A 17,158-nucleotide genomic window follows, 5' to 3' on the forward strand; every position below is an offset into this window, starting at 1 on the left:
GTAGGATGCCCATTTTGTTCTGTCCACAGTTTTCCCTAACTCTCTTGTTATTACTTATACTAATATCCCCCATTTCCTCTTCACAGGACCTGAGAGAAGCACAGAGTTTTGGATCGGGCTCTCCCTGGTGGTTCTTTTCATCCTTCTGGGCTTTGGGATCTCTGGCTGGTGCTTTTGGAAGCAACAAAGACGATGGAGTTTCTGAGATCAGGGACATCTGCCAGCACTAGGCCATTTCCTTGGAACCTTTAGAGACGTCCTTGTCCTCTTATAATCCCCTCCTACTCCTTCTCTCTCAAGACCTCATTTCTTCTCAGAGTGATCAGGGAGGGGTGTCAGTGAGGACTCTTTAGTTGAAACCCAACTCAAACTAGCTTAGACAAAAAAGGGTGAGGAGAAGCGTAAGGGGAGTGAGTTGTTATCTGAGGGCTCATATGGTCAATCTTTGGGGAAGGAAAGGAAGAGCTGGCCTAGAGACAAATATCACCAGAGACTCAAAAGTCACTAGAGCGCTCCATCTTTCATCCCTATCTTTCCCTTTGAGCCAGCTTAGCTCTCTTTCCTCAGCCAGCTGAAGGGCAGGGTGGGTAAAATGTACCAAACAGAGCAGCTAGCAGCTCCAGAAGCACATGTACTAGTAGTTCAGACACCAGGAGGGGGGGGAAGATGTTTCCCCACCAACTCCAGTTTGCAGAACCTTAGAAACCTGATTGGCTCCACTTAAGTCATGACTTTTGCTTGGACTAATCACTGTGGGCAATAGGATGAACTTTTGTGATTGGCTGCTCTTTCTGGAATATTGAAGGGAGATGGAACAGTTTCAGGAAGAACAGATTGGTTAGAACACAGGGTCCCTGGAAGAATTACTGTGAGTCAGCAAACCAAACAGATAAGTGGCTACCACAGAAGGATTATAGCTCTCCCTTTCACAGAGATGGCAGGAGCCTGCAGAGCATTCTCCTCAGCTGAAAATGACCCTAGACTCTGGCCATCCCTTCCTGTGGGCTTGTACTCACATCAGGGTTCACCCTCCTCCCAAAAGCCTTTTCCCTGTCTACATCTTCAGAAATCTCTCTCCCTCTCCTCTGACTCACACAAAATCAGAGACTCTCTCCTCTCACAGCCCTATTGACACTCCTTCTCTAACTTGGTTTCCCAGGTTCAGCCCCAGCTTTCAGTTCCAGTCAAGCTGAGGCATCAGTGAACACACCAGGTAATGTGTCACCAATGACACAGGCTATGGGGTCCCAGGCCACACGGAAGCTCCAGAGCATGGCTACTCAGAGTGTGATCTGCATGTGAGACCAGCAACATGAGTATCCCCAGGAGCTTGTTAAAAATGCAAATCTTGGGCACCACCCCGTAATACTGAACATGAATCTGTATTTTAACGAGATCTGTAGGTGAGTCACAAGACCGTTAAAGGTTGAGAAGCAATGTGTTAAAGGAAGGTGATTTGGGGAACAAAAGACCCAAGGAGGCTGGACTCCTGAAAGATGGTAACCGGAGCTAGGAGAGGTAGTCTGGCCTCTGGGATCTCTAGGATTCCGCAGGCACTGACTGTCATCACTGCAGTGCGCCCCATGATGAGGAGGAAGTTACTGGCTCCACTCCAAGAATGGAGACACAAAGACCAGATGCAATAGTGAATCTGCGACAGAAGGGAAATTAACACTTCACTGAAATTAAAATTCATAAGACTTTCTAGTTACCTATTACCCAGGAGTATTACTGGAGCAGTGGTTTTCAGATTTTTGAAAAAGCTAAGGAATGCTTTCTTCAAACAAAATATTGTGCAACACGCCAAAAGTACAATGCATGTAAAGTGGAGCTGTTCTGCTGAGCTTTGGGATGGAGAGCTGAGATGCCTGCACCCTACTCTCCCACTCCGGAATCTCAGTGTTCTAAACTGCCACCTTGAACTCTGGAGCTCTGGCATTCTAAGGAATCCCCAAACCCTGACCACTCAGTCAAACCCTTCTTTTAAAAATATCCTGTGTTACCTCTCATGGAGGGGATGCCCCAAGGAGGTAGAATAGGAAGAGGGCCTGCTGTGGGAGTCAGGGGCTCAGTGTCTATTTGTAGCCTTTTCTGATAGGAAAGTGTAACCAAGAAAAAAGGGGCAAGAAATGGAAATAAACCTGGACTTTGGAGATTCCCCCCAGCTTCCTCCTTAGAGATGGCAGGACAGACCCTGGTCTCCGCTAGCCTGAAGTCCCCTTCCTTGGCATCCTGGGCACAAGAGGAAGAGTGAAAAAGTATTGGGGATGCCACTGTCATCCGTGGCCCTCCTGCCTCCCTCAGCACCTCTCCCCAGTGCCTAAGTCCTGCTTCTTTCATTTCTCCACTATCTCTTCAGCTTCCTTTTCTCTAAAGACTGCCACTGCCTGAGTTCATGCTGTCACCAATTTTTTGTTTTATTGAATAGGTTCTTTTTTTTTTTTCATTGAAAAGTCAAATACTCACATGATATAAATTAAAAATAATCCCCTCCTTCCAAATCCCAATGCCCAGGTATTTCCCTGAAAAGACCTCCATTGTTAAGATATGTGTATGTTTACACCCTTTGAGAGCATTTTCATGCATTTACAAGCTATACATTTTTCCTTTGATCACATATGCGAGAGTAATCTATTACATTTTTCTGAGTCTGCTTTTTTAACTTAATTGTAGATTAAGACTGACTCTCATTTATTCCATTCTACAGATATACCTTAACAAGTCTTTATTAACAGACATTCCCATTCCTTGTAACTTCCTCTCTAAAATACTATAATAGTTTCCTAACTAGCCATTCCCTCTCCAGATTTTCTCCTTTTTAACCCTTCTGATCCCACTTTGCAAAGCCCAATTATGACTATTCTATAAACATCAACGGCTCCTTGTGGTCTTTGTCTGTTACTCAAAAGGCAAGATAACCTAGTGGTCATGTGTGTAAATTCTTTAATATTTATTTATGTATTTATTTTTGGCTGCATTCAGTCTTAGTTGCAGACGCTGGATCTTCATTGTGGCACACAGGCTGCTCTCTAGCTGTGGCGCAGGCTCCAGAGCATGTGGGCTCTGTGGTTTGTGGTATGCAGGCTCTCTAGTTGAGGAGCATGGGCTCAGGAGTTGCGGTGCACAGGCTTAGTTGCCCTGCGGCCTGTGGGATCTTAGTTTCCCGACCAGGGATCCAACCTGCATCCCCTGGTTGAAAGACAGATTCTTAACCACTGGACCACCAGGGAACTCCCAGGTGTATAAGATCTGAGGTCAGATAATTCTGTGTTTCAATCTTAGCTCTCCCCCTTTGTAGTGATCTTGGGCATTTCAGTCTCTAAACCTTAGTTACCTTACTTTGCAAAATGAGGGCACCAACCTCTCAGCATTGCTGTGAGGACTGCAAGGGACAACAGGGAGTCCACAGTATACACTCAATAGGAGATAACTCTGTGTGTCAGAGCAGGGAGGCTCAGACATGTCCAACTCTTTGTGACCCCATGGACACAGAAGCCCACCAGGCTTCCTCTGTCCATGGGATTCTCCAGGTAAGAATACTGGACTGGCTTGACATTTCCTTCTCCAGGGGATCTTCCTGACCCAGGGATCGAACCTGCATGTCTTATGTCTCCTGCATTGGCAGACACGTTCTTTACCACTAGCACTACCTGGCTTCCCAGGTAGATAAGTACTATTATCACTCAATATTGGGCCAGGTCACCTTTAGTCTACTTTTTTCTTATGTAAAAGTCACAGGGGGCAGTACTGAGTATCAGGTAAGAACATCAGGGAGCAGACTACTTGCATTCAAATCCTGGCTCTCCCACTTAAACTTGGGCAAATATTCAACCTTAATGTGCTCCGTTTCTTAACCTGTGAAACATAAATAAGGATAGTTATTATCTATGCTTAATGGGGTTTTATGCAAGTTGAATGAATTTATTCATGACAAGCATTGTTTTTAGAACAGTGCCTGACACCACAGTTGGCACCTAAAAAAGTGTAAGCCATTATTATTCTACATGTAGATCAAATGGGCTGATTGATATGCCCCAAAGGCAGTAGAGGTCCACCCAGTTGTTTAAAGCAGCCACCCATTCTGATTATCCTATGCCCAAACCAGGTGGTTGCTAAATATTTTAAATATCAACCTTTCCCAAAAGAGAGGGTGCCTCAAGTTTCATACCTGCCTTTAATCATGCTGTTCTCTCCGCCAAGAATCCACTTTCACTCATCGAAGTCCCAGTGTGAAGGCCCACCTTAATTCCGTCCTTTCATAAGCTCTTCTCTGCTTCTGAACTGGAGGCTATGTCCTCTCACTGATGCACTTTCCTCCTAGATTTCCTGTGGCATTGTCGGAGCTGGCCTGACATAATTTGATTTATGTATGTATCTGACTCCCAGCTAGACAGTGTACTCCTTCAACACCAGGTCTAATTCACCTTTATGTTTCCCCAGAATACCTAGTTTACTTTATTCAACAAGGCCAGTTTTGCTCACTGAGAGATGCTAAGCCCATCACATGTCACACTCGATGAATGTTTATCAAATGAATGAATAAGTGAGTGCTTGAAAGAGAGGAGGAAGGGGGAGGGGAAGGGGAATGGAGCCCCATGAGGGAAGACAGGAAAACACCTTCCTTCTCCTCCAGCTCTCTAGGCCTCATCTGGGGTAGGGGTCAAAGCAGCCTGAATCCTTACACAAAGCAAGAGAGAGGGGGCTGCTGGTACATCCTTTACCAACCCTGAACAATGTGTTCCAGAGCCCACTGCTGGTCACACACCATACTCCATTTTTTCCCAAGGGTATGAGAAGCTGGACACTCTCCCTAAGACTGCCAGGCATGCCTCCGAGAGCAGCTCTGACAGCAATGGGACGACTGAGGAGGATGAGGAGAGGACAGGGATGCACCAGCCCGTCAATGGAAGAGACCGGATATGTGACTCGGTCACTAAGGAAGAAGCCGGACTTGACTTGGACTCTGAGGGCCAAGCAGAGTATGATCTCGTCACTCCAGATGACATGGCACCAGCGCTTGTCGTTGAAGGGGAAACGGTGTACACACACGTATTCCTTAATTTGCAGGTGAGCTCTTTTGATCAGTACACCTTCCCTCACCCTTCCCTTCGAGGACCATCCAATATTCTGGAAGGCTAATCCCTCCAAACTGGGGGACAGGCACAGTGATGCATGGGTAGAGAATTGTGATTCTATCCATGTTTACCAACCTCAGGGACCCTCAAAGCAAAGGAACCCATCCCTCAGCTCCCAATCTTCTGCCATAAATAAGGGAGGTGCTGGGAAAAGAGAGGTGCTGTCTCCACTGCACTAAGGCAGGGCCACTCTCTGTGTGAAATCAGAATGTGGTGAGATGTTCCTTCACCTCAAGGACTGAGGGCGAACCTCTGGAAAACTCTTTTTGGGTGATTATGGACAGTCTGGCGTTGATCCGTTGCAGGGAAAGACTCCAGTTCCTCAGAAGAAAGAGGATTCAGCCACACTCTACTGCTCTATACAGAGAACAATTCGCTCTGTATCCTGAGGTCCATAAAGTGAGACCCAGACCATTTTAACTGAAAGAGAGGAACTTAAGCTCCACCTACTGTGCACCCCCTGACACACTCCTTGGTCCTTAGAAACAATTATTCCTGATTTACATCTGTGCAGCCAAAAACTGAACATTTCTAATTAATTTAATAATATCTTATATTGCTTGGTCTTAACACTGACGAAAATAAGTCTGTAAACACAAACACTATATGGTCCATATATGTTTCTAAATCTATCTCTCATCCATCAAAATGGAAACTTTCCAAAACAATTGGAATATAACCAACAGTATAATGTCAAGATTTTTTTGAAAATGTGCTATTAATTAGAGCACATTGGTCTCATTATAGTGTTAAAAGATCCCTTAAGCATAGAAATGGAGAAGGAAATGGCAACCCACTTCAGCATTCTTGTCTGGAGAATCCCATGGACAGAGGAGCTTGGGGCGGGTGGGGGGGTGGGGGGTGGGGTACTGTCCTTGGGGTCGCACAGAGTCAGACACAATTGAGTGACTGAGCACTAAACATAGAAATTCCCATTAATCATAAGTTTATATGAACTTTTATAGTTTGTAAAACATTGACAAACATAGTCTCATCTGATCCTTTTAATACCTCTGTAAGTGTGCTATTGTGCAAATTTTATAGCCAGGGAAGCTGAGATTGAGGAAACTAAGTTTGCCTAAGTACACAGAGCTAGTGGTTAGGAAACCAGAGAGTTTTTAATTAATCCAGAAAACTCTTAAACGATTAACTTTGATCTGAATCTGGCTGTCTGTTCCACTTTCATTTTCCTGAAAATATTGGGCCCATTCATACTTTCGCTTTAAAGTCTCCCCCAGAATTCCCTCCCTGTAAAATGTTCAAATAAGATTTTATTTTTTAGCTCTCAAAGTTTTTCAGTTATGCTCCTTTTCCATAGTTGATGAATCAAACAGTAGATATTTATTGAATACCTTTTGTTTGCCCAGAACTGGGCTGAGTGCTCTGGGGATTCAGATATGTTTAAGGCACTAGCCTTGACTTTTAAGACTTGTTATATTATCTATCTTTAATGTAGGAGAGTTGGAGTGATTTAGTAACTTGGATGGGGAGAAACAATACTCCACATGACCACATATTATGTATGCAGTTTCCAAGGGTTTTTCATACATTGGAAATGGTAGATAGCACTACACAGAGGTAGACAGGAACGACTTCATGGAAAAAATAATTTGGACTAGACCTTAAAGGGCTGATAGAATTTGCTTGGTAAACACTTGTGCAACTATATAGTTTGATTCAACCATCTTCTGCCTCACGTCCTGATTTCTAGAGCATGGCCTAATGCTTAATCAGCTAAGAACTTTATCTTTGGCCTTGAACCCAAATCTGTAGTATTCACCGTTCCCAAAGCTGCTTGGGCCTGGCCCTTTGTGTTTACATCAATACTAGTCAATCTTAAAGTCATGAACATCAGTCAGTCCCTGCTCCGAGTTTCAGACAGGTCATGAGACCCCCTTTGTCTGGTCAGTCCTGAATGACTCCTACACCACTCTAGGAACTTAAGGTCCCTAAAAGCACCCTCACCCACAATATAAGTGAAAAATCAATTCATTTCCTGAGCCAACCTCCAGATCAAATTTATTCTTTACCTTCAGAATTTTAAGGAATCCTAGTTCTGGGTTTCCTAAAGCCACTATTTCCCACTTGATCAGGAAATCCTCAAGCCTTCTTTAGTTATTATTTTCTAACACTTGTACCTACATGATATCTCAAAGAAGGCTGTGCTATTCCCAAGCTGTTGCTGGTACCTGACCTCCTCTCTGGGCTTCCCAGGTGGCTCAGTGATAAAGAATTCACCTACAATGCAGGAGACTCAGGTATGATCCCTTGATCGGGAAGATTCCCTGGAGGAGGAAATAGCAACCCACCCCAATATTCTTGCCTGGAAAATCCCATGAACAGAGGAGCCAGGCGGGCTACAGCCCATGGGGTGGCAAAAGAATGGACACGACTTAGTGACTAAAGAACAACAGACCTTCCCTCTGCCTCAGCTTATGTCTCATCCGCTCTTTTGAGCCTTTCCTGAACACTCATAAACAAGGGATTCCTAGAACCCTTGGAACATGAAGGTCTAATGGTTTGGACTATTACTATGGAACTCAACCTCTAAAACTTGAATTATCTTTATAAATGTTTCTCTCGCTAGGGTGAAGATTGGGATCCTAAACGGAACCTTCTTGAGAGCAAGGCCTTTTATTGTCATTTATGAACCCCCTCAACTTGTTGCACAAAACTGTCCTAAATCTCCCTTCCAGAGAGCCTGGCACATAGCGCTTACCATTAGGAGATTTTCCATAAATGCTTATCATCAGCTTGAATGACTGCTCCAACCCTAGGCCAATCCATATGACCTTACTTCTATAGGATGGACCAATCATAGCCTTGCCTCACCTTCCTCTTTCCTCCCAGCACAAGGCTGAGAAAATTGGTACCTTCCAGGCTTTATTAACCATATCCTTGTGTGTCTTTTGGCTCACAGGTTGTGCCACCACTGCAACAGAATGACCTTAAGTCTCCTGAAATACCTACCTATGAAAATGTCCCCTGAAAAGAAAAGCAGCTACCTCCCTCAGTGAGGTTGGAGAGGCTGCTAGACCTAATAAGACCTGGGCCCCTGCAGACAGAAGAACTTCAGAATTTCCTTCATTGTCTCAGAATTGCCTGGATTTGTGCCTCCTCTTTTTCTCACACCTCATGAATTCCCACATCCATTAACAAATCAGACAGCCTCTGGGCTCCGTTTGTCTCCTTCTGTGCTCATATTGTACAACCTCTCAGCTCAGATGCATGCCTCAAAATTCTGCCAAGGCTTGACACGTCGTCGAAGGGGACCAGGATCTTCACATGGTCCGATAAGCAGCTGCTAAAATAAATCCAACAGGTAGTCTCACTTATGAACACAAAGATCTAAGTGAAATCATGACCACTGTAGTATTTTTTCAAATAAAAGATTAGAAATAACCTAAGTGTCCATTTAGTAGGAATCTGATTAGACACATGAAAGTGTACCCATGCAATGGCAAAGCCTGCCACCTTTTTAAAGAAGGAAAGTAGAGACTAATATGTCCTGCTATAGAAGGAGCTCTAAGATACATCATTTGATGGACAGAACAAAGTCCTGGACAGTGTGTATCATATGTCACCAGTTGAACAAAAAAGAAATAGATAGCTGTATGTTCACATAAAGAAAAATTCTGAAAGGAAATGCAAAAAAATTATCAGTGGCTGCCTCTGGGAGGAAGCTGGGTTGGTTTGGGGATTTTTTTTTTACTGCATATATTTTGTACAGTTGGATTTTTTAAACCATTTGTGTGTATTACTCTTTTTAACCAGTATGCTTGGGCTTCCTTTGTGGCTCAGCTGGTAAAGAATCTACCTGCAAAGCAGGAGACCTGGGTTTGATCCCTGGATTGGGGAGATTCCCTGGAGAAGAGAAAGGCTACCCACTCCGGTATTCTGGTCTGGAGAAGTCCACGGGGTTGCAAAGAGTCAGAAACGACTGAGTGACTTTCACTTTCAAATTACTCTATTTATATATTTTTTAAGCACTTAAAAGTGATGGAATTTCAGATGAGCTATTTCAAATTCTAAAAGATGAGCTGTGAAATTGCTGCACTCAATATGTCAGCAAATTTGGAAAACTCAGCTGTGGCCACAGGGCTGGAAATGGTCAATTTTCATTCCAATCTCAAAGAAAGGCAATGTCAAAGAATGCTCAAACTACTGCACAATTGCACTCATCTCATACGCTAGTTAAGTAAGGCTCCAAATTCTCCAAGCCAGGCTTCAGCAATATGTGAACTGTGAACTTCCAGATGTTCAAGCTGGTTTTAGAAAAGGCAGAGGAACCAGAGGTCAAATTACCAACATCTGCTGGATCATGAAAAAAGCAAGAGAGTTCCAGAAAAACATCTATGTCTGCTTTATTGACTATGCCAAAGCCTTTGACTGTGTGGATCACAATAAACTGAGGAAAATTCTGAAAGAGATGGGAATACCAGACCACCTGACCTGCCTCTTGAGAAACCTATATACATGTCAGGAAGCAACAGTTAGAACTGGACATGGAACAACAGACTGGTTCCAAATAGGAAAAGGAGTACGTCAAGGCTGTACATTGTCACCCTACATATTTAACTTCTATGCAGTGTACATCATGAGAAATGCTGGGCTGGAGGAAGCACAAGCTGGAATCAAGATTGCTGGGAGAAATATCAATAACCTTAGATATGCAGATGACACCACTCTTACGGCCGAAAGTGAAGAAGAACTAAACAGCCTCTTGGTGAAAGTGAAAGAAGAGAATAAAAAGTTGGCTTATAGCTCAACATTCAGAAAACTAAGGTCATGGCATCTGGTCCCATCACTTCATGAGAAATAGACAGGGAAACAGTGGCTGACTATTTTTCTGGGCTCCAAAATCACTGCAGATGGTCACCTCAGCCATGAAATTAAAAGACGCTTGCTCCTTGGAAGGAAAGTTATGACCAACCTAGACAGCCTATTAAAAAGCAGAGACACTACTTTGCCAACAAAGGTCCGTCTAGTCAAGGCTATGGTTTTTCCAGTGGTCATACACGGATGTGAGAGTTGGACTATGAAGAAAGCTGAGCGCTGAAGAATTGATGCTTTTGAACTGTGGTGTTGGAGAAGACTCTTAAGAGTCCCTTGGACTGCAAGGAGATCCAGCCAGTCCATCCTAAAGGAGACCAGTCCTGGGTGTTCATTGGAAGGACTGATGTTGAAGCTGAAACTCCAATACTTTGGCCACCTGATGCAGAGAGCTGACTCATGGGAAAGATCCTGATGCTGGGAAAGATTGAGAGCAGGAGGAGAAGGGGACAACTGAGGATGAGATGGCTGGATGGCATCACTGACACAATGGGCATGGGTTTGGGTGGTCTCTGAGAGTTGGTGATGGACAGGGAGGCCTGGCATGCTGCGATTCATGGGGTTGCAAAGAGTCAGACACAACTGAGCAACTGAACTGAACTGAAGCGCTTAAAATGCCCCTTCTGTATAAGATTCCCATATTTACCCAAAGGGATTTTCCTCCTTTTTGTCATGTCCAGATGCATAAGAGCCATATCTCTCTTCTGCCCCAAACAGTCACCTCCATCTTGTCTCCCTGCCTAAGGCTGTATATTGTCAACCTGCTTATTTAACTTATATGCAGAGTACATCATGAGAAACACTGGACTGGAAGAAACACAAGCTGGAATCAAGATTGCCGGGAGAAATACCAATAACCTCAGGTATGTAGATGACACCACCCCTTATGGCAGAAAGTGAAGAGGAGCTAAAAAGCCTCTTGATGAAAGTGAAAGAGGAGAGTGAAAAAGTTGGCTTAAAGCTCAACATTCAGAAAACGAAGATCATGGCATCTGGTCCCATCACTTCATGGGAAATAGATGGGGAAACAGTAGAAACAGTGTCAGACTTTATTGTTTTGGGCTCCAAAATTACTGCAGATGGTGACTGCAGGCATGAAATTAAAAGACGCTTACTCCTTGGAAGAAAAGTTATGACCAGCCTAGATAGGATATTAAAAAGCAGAGACATTACTTTGCCGATTAAGGTCCGTCTAGTCAAGGCTATGGTTTTTCCAGTGGTCATGTATGGATGTGAGAGTTGGACTGTGAAGAAGGCTGAGTGCCGAAGAATTGATGCGTTTGAACTGTGGTGTTGGAGAAGACTCTTGAGAGTCCCTTGGACTGCGAGGAGATCCAACTAGTCCATTCTGAAGGAGATCAGCCTTGGGATTTGTTTGGAAGGACTGATGCTAAAGCTGCAGCTCCAGTACTTTGGCCACCTCATGCGAAGAGTTGACTCATTGGAAAAGACTCTGATGCTGGGAGGGATTGGGGGCAGGAGGGAGAAGGGATGAGATGGCTGGATGGCATCACTGACTCGACAGATATGAGTCTGAGTGAACTCCGGGAGATGGTGATGGACAGGGAGGCCTGGCATGCGGTGATTCATGAGGTCACAAAGAGTCAGACACAACTGAGCAACTGAACTGAACTGAACTGAACTGACTTACATTCATGATACTCTTGTATCATGCACTTGTGCACTTGTGTTACTTACGCTTTGCGGCCCATTTGTGTTTTTTAATATTGTGCTTCCTCTGTCATTTGCCCCAGCACATGGTCTGTGGAATCAGAATGTCCTCTGTGGCCTGCAGTGGGTACTCCCGGGGAGCCAGGCAGTGCTTCATACACAGCAGGAGCTTAACTACTGCTTTGTTCATTGGCTGGCCATTGCATGGATAATTTTTTTTAAATTTTATTTATTTGGTTGCTGCCAGGAGCCAGCACAGGAGATCCCACCCATGACAAGGTCATGCGGAAGAGCCTGACAAGGCAAGGTGGATCAGGTCTCAAGGGTTCCCCTGGATCTGCTTGAGCATCTACCCCGAAACCAAAATTTGTCTGTTTACTGTCTGCTATACTATACTCTTCTGACATTAACAGGGGGCTAAACCCGACCACCTTTCTTTGGAAAATTAACTTAGAGCTCCAGTTAATAGTCTTCTGCATATAAAAGGAGTGTCTCAGCTCAAACCCCTCTGATGGCTCTCTAACTCGCCTGACAGGTTTACCCGGACTTTTACAACTACGCATGTGATTGTTCACAACCTCCCAACCATGAGAGGCACAGGAAGCTTAAAACATCTTAAAGATATAGAGCCTTTTAAAGAGCTAAGAATTATATTGGTGAAGGGTTTCATTGTTGAGTTAATGATTGCTGCCAGGCCTCCATATCCTTTATATTTTAGGCACCTGGAAGGATATTAATCAATGTAATTGGGATGCAAAAATAGGAATATAGTAATTTTGATGTTAGCAATACTAGATTTTGAGTTAATGAATTTTCTCTTTGTTATAAATCACTGTACTCCTCTTTCTTTGTTATGAATCGTTGTATCCTTGCTATGTAAGAATGTAACTTTATTTAGTGCTTTCTGAGAGTGGCACCAGACTTTGGAAAGAACAACACTTTTAGGGCAAATAAGTTTTCTGGTTGATGGACCCTTATCAGAAAAGGGTCATAAAATGCTAATAGGTCTCCTGGCCAGAAGATGATGTAAATCACCTAAGACCTGTGTATACAGATAGGTATGCAGAGAGAAAGCCTGGTCTCGATCAGAGTCAGAGCTGCTAACCCTGCATGACTCTGTTTCTTATGTTTATCTCTATGTACAACCCAAAGTATAAAAGCTTCCCTGAAAAATAAAGTGACGGACCAGTTCCACGAAAGCCTGGTTCCCCCCATGTCAATTCTTTCTTTCTCTCTTTCTTTCTTTCTTTCTTTCTTTCTTTCTCTCTTACTTTCTTTTTCAGGCTGATCCCTTGGAGCACAGGGGCCCTCCGTCTTCACTTATCTGGCTAGACCTCTAAGACCTGAACGGGAAGGTGCTCTGCGTCTTCACTCCCTCGGGAGACTGGGAGGGTGCCTGTGGCCTACGTGAATGGTGCAAGTCCCTTGTCTTGGGGCTTTGTTGGCTTTCTGTGTAAACCAAAGATTATCAGCCTCTTTCTCTCCTCTATTTTCTTAACTATAACATTCTTTTCTTATCTTTCTATATCTCTAAATAAATCTCAGTTGCCAACGCAGTCATGCTTCGGATACCTTGGATCCAACCGGGTCTGGACCCCAGTAGGCTGCATTGAGTCTTAGTTTTGGCATGTGGGATCTTTTGTTGTAGTGCATGGGCTTCATTTCCAGCGGCATGTGGGATCTTAGTTCCTGGACCAGGGATTGAATTCAGGTATTCTGCATTGCAAGATGGATTCTTAACCACTGGACAGTCAGGGAAGTCCTGAATTCCAGTATTTTAAATGGAAATTTTGACTATACTTCACTTTTGCTTTCTGCATGCATTTTGCAACTGCATTCCCTGACTATGAGTTGACTCCATTATAGAAGACCATGGCCATGTGACCCCTTTCATAAAATAAAGAACAAAAACCTGGCAACTCAAAGGTCTGTAAAGCCTCTGATGACCATTGGTAAGTAGATGCTGGTGTCAAGTGCCTCAGACATCAAACATACTGAAAAGCGTCCCAGGTTCATTTTCAATTTGAATAATTCAATACGTTTCCATTTGTTTCAATAAACAATTCAACATGAAGCTTTCTTGCTTCCAACACAAAACCCGTGGCAGCCCAGCACCATACACAGAAAAGAACATAAATCCAACTCCATAAAGCACTGAGGAGTAATAACTAATGTTTTCATTCTGTTTTGTTTTTTTTTTAATGAGGCTACAGAAGAGGTGGAGGGTGCACAGTCACAAACACATTCAGATTTCCTACCACTCTCTGTAGCTATCGTTCATCTTGAAGGTTCTGTAGTCACTCCAAACTCCTTCCCTTTCTGCTCAGACTTTTCCCTCTTCCTCCTCAGTCACCCATCCTGCCCCTAGTCTTCTTTCTTCCATGCATCTCATGACATTTGTAGATCAGTGATGACTAAGGTAGATCAATGAAGTTTTCTAGTTGGGTTTTTGTTTTTGTTTTTGTTTTTGTTTTTAACAACAACCCTGCTTCTGCACTGGGCACGATAAAGGGGAAGAAGAGGCAAGGAGAATTTTCCTCTCCCTCAGGCACAGGCCAGGCTCCTCCATTGCTGGTTGTTGTTTAGTCACTCAGTCGTGTCTTTTTGCAACCCCATGGACTATAGCCCACCAGGCTCCTCTGTCCATCGGTTTCCCAGGCAAGAATATTGGAGTGGGTTGCCATTTCCTTCTCCAATAATTATCTTTTTAAGACATTATCACAGAGTTCAACAAAGACATACAAGACGATAATGATAATCATTATTATACTCCAGAATAGAGCATCCTAGAAGTCCCTGGACCCATAGGATCTCTTCTGATCCTTAAATAAATCCGCCCAATTCCAGATCTATGCAATTCAGGACATGTAAAAGGCCAGCAGTAGGCAATGGTTAGTATCTCTGCTGTTCATCTCAATTGCTGTGACCCCTATAATTTGCTACTGCTTCTTCTCACGAAACTCCTGACTCAGCTGTTCAGCTGCCCACAATTGCCTTGGATCTTCTCCCCATCCTTTTGCATATATCCTCCGATTTGTACCCCAACACTTTCTCCCAGATGTGGTCTGTGGACTATTCTCCAGGAAGAAGCTAGCTTGACCAATCACACACCCACTGGAGAGAAGGATCTGAGGGGCATTAGCAAGTGGCTATCCCCCAACCTTAAGTGACCCCTGGGATCTGGGGACCCTAGAATCTGCTGTTCCAGTGTGAACAGGGCTAGGAGACAACTGACAGCTCACCAGGAGTCCAGACTCCTCTCCAGCAGGAGTTAAACAGCGTGTGTTTATTGATGGCCTACAAGTGCCCTTTGGCTGGGAGAGGAAAAGTACAGAGTAGGGAAGAGACCCTTTTACATTTTCTTTCCTAAATTTCAGAAAAGAAATTTAGACTGCCTTTAAGTAATAGCACAGTAATAGTTCTATATTAAATTCATACCTTAAGCACAGAGTGGGGCAATTGAAAAATCAGACTCCATGCAATGTTACCTTTTGGGGTCTCTGACCAGGCCCTCTTCCAGTTTCCCCTTTCCTGGGCTCAGCTAGACTTTCAGCTTGCTCCCCACAGTCTTGTGGAAGAGTCTGGCTTGAAGGGTCAGGGGAGCCCAGCAAGGTGACTGGTCCCTAAGCGCTCAGCTGCCTGAGCCCTCCCTCCAGTGTTTGCCATGGGGAGCATCAGAACTCAGAACTTAAATGATACTGTTTCTAAAACTGAGGAATGTGTAAATAAGCTAAAATAGATGTCTAATAATGTGTTTTTGTAAATCAAACATCATTCTGCAGGCAAAGCTGCTTCCGCTGCCCGATTGTTAGGATGGCATGGACTCTGGGTGGTTTTCCCACTCAGCGATGGGCTTGATTTGCATCATCTACTCTTGCTCCTGCCCACACCCCTTTGTGACCAGATGGCTAGAGGTAAAGTTTAATATGTAGTGGGGAAGTTTTTCCTCTGTATTTGAATATAGCCCAGGCCTGGCCTCCTTGGAGAACTTGCCAGTGGCTTAGGGCTCTTCAGTATACCTTCACAGAGAGACCTCTTTCTTCTCCTCTGAGCCCCTGCTATCTTTCCTTCCTTTTTGGAAGATGGGTCTGGGCCAAGGAAGGGTCTAGAAATGTGGTCATCACTGATTAGGGAAGAGTGAAGATGAGTCACCAGGGGAAAACCAGGGAAACAGAATCTTAATGTGATAGTAACACCACCACACATTTGCATAGCACTTGAAGATGACCAGCACTGGGACATGCTGTGTCGTCTTTTGGAAACTACCCAACCTCTCTATCTGTTCTTGTCTGGTCTGTGAGTTGAGATATTATTTAACAGCCTTGCTCTTAAAGCAGCTGTTAGACATCATTTTCAAATAAATAAAGTTATATTTTTTAAAAAATACAAGTAATGTTTAAAAAAAAAAAAGAAATCATTTTCAAAACAAATATAGACCATGCACAAACTCTTATATCATCTCCAGACTAGGAACCACTCTGCAGAGAATGATGTGGCATCACCCATTGTGCTAATTCCCAAAGCAGAAGTTGGGCTGTAAGAGGGGTGAGAACAGCCGTGGCAACTAGGAATATATCCAGAAGTTCTCCAGCTCCCTACGACTCAGTCGAGCAGGGTTCTCAGCTTTGGAAGTTCTTTTTCCAACCTGCAGAAGAAAAGAAGAATTTCAGACTCTCCCACTAAGAGATCCTTGTAACAGCCCTGTGGGCTATGGATTATTATCCCCATTCATCATTCATAGCAAAAGGAAGCTCAGCCAGGTAAGGGAAATAACTCAAGGTCAACAACCAGTAAGAAGTAAGAGGCTTGAATCCAGTTCTTCTGGCTCCATTCCTAGCGCTTTTTAACGACACCATGCTTCTTCATGACCCACTTTGCCTTGGCCCACACAGTGTCCTCTACAAACCTTGACTGTCCAGCTGGCTTTAATGTGGGGCCACAGCTCAAGTGCCAGAAATTCCAGCAGGCACCCATCCACACTCTCCCTTGTGACCCGTGGCAACATCTTTATCAGGCCACAGGTGGAAGCTCAGGTGTTACATGAGGCTGATGAGCGGGGTGCTCTCCATGCCTTAAATTCTCTGGGTATAAATAGGGAGTGTAATTATACTACCTCATAACATTCTGTGAAGATTAGATGAGATAGTGTACATGAAGCCACTGGCAGGCTACCACTTATATAGTGCCTACTTTCCATTCCCTAAAAGGCTTGATGAGAATCAATCCAGCCACCAGGCTCAATGGTCACCATTGTGCAGTGTCCATCCCAGCAGCAGCTGACGATTATATGTGTCCTGGAGTGATGCCCTATTACTTGCTAACTTGGGGAAATCATTAAGATTCATTTATCCTCCCTTCTCTGCTCCCCACTTCCCAACACACACATATCCATGGAAGAGAGAGAGAGGTCCAATGTGTGGCCCACAGCCAGGAAACCAGTCTGGGGACATCCCTAGTTTAAAACTCAGTCTTGGGACCTTCCCTGGTGGTCCAGTGGCTAAGACTCCACATTCCCATTG

The 17,158-nt window shown here is 44.1% G+C and overlaps 2 protein-coding genes across 4 annotated transcripts in view; one reads left to right on the forward strand and one right to left on the reverse strand.

Moving 5' to 3' along the window:
* LOC138438129 (T-lymphocyte surface antigen Ly-9-like) overlaps positions 1-12,838 on the forward strand; it is a 41,099-nt gene extending 28,261 nt beyond the window's left edge. The window contains 4 exon segments of the mRNA XM_069586358.1: positions 87-194; positions 1,160-1,213; positions 4,745-5,067; positions 8,056-12,838. Coding sequence (XP_069442459.1) covers positions 87-194; positions 1,160-1,213; positions 4,745-5,067; positions 8,056-8,124 — 554 coding nt within the window. The 3' untranslated portion in view covers positions 8,125-12,838.
* A 975-nt stretch (positions 12,839-13,813) lies between these two features.
* Positions 13,814-17,158, reverse strand: part of CD244 (CD244 molecule) — a 36,445-nt gene continuing 33,100 nt past the window's right edge. For all 3 annotated transcript variants that reach the window (XM_069546150.1, XM_069546161.1, XM_069546170.1), the window contains one exon: positions 13,814-16,284. In XM_069546150.1, coding sequence (XP_069402251.1) covers positions 16,204-16,284 — 81 coding nt within the window. In that variant the 3' untranslated portion in view covers positions 13,814-16,203. The remainder of the gene's footprint in view (positions 16,285-17,158) is intronic.

This window comes from Ovis canadensis, chromosome 1, assembly GCF_042477335.2.
Source record: "Ovis canadensis isolate MfBH-ARS-UI-01 breed Bighorn chromosome 1, ARS-UI_OviCan_v2, whole genome shotgun sequence".
Lineage (NCBI taxonomy): Eukaryota > Metazoa > Chordata > Mammalia > Artiodactyla > Bovidae > Ovis > Ovis canadensis.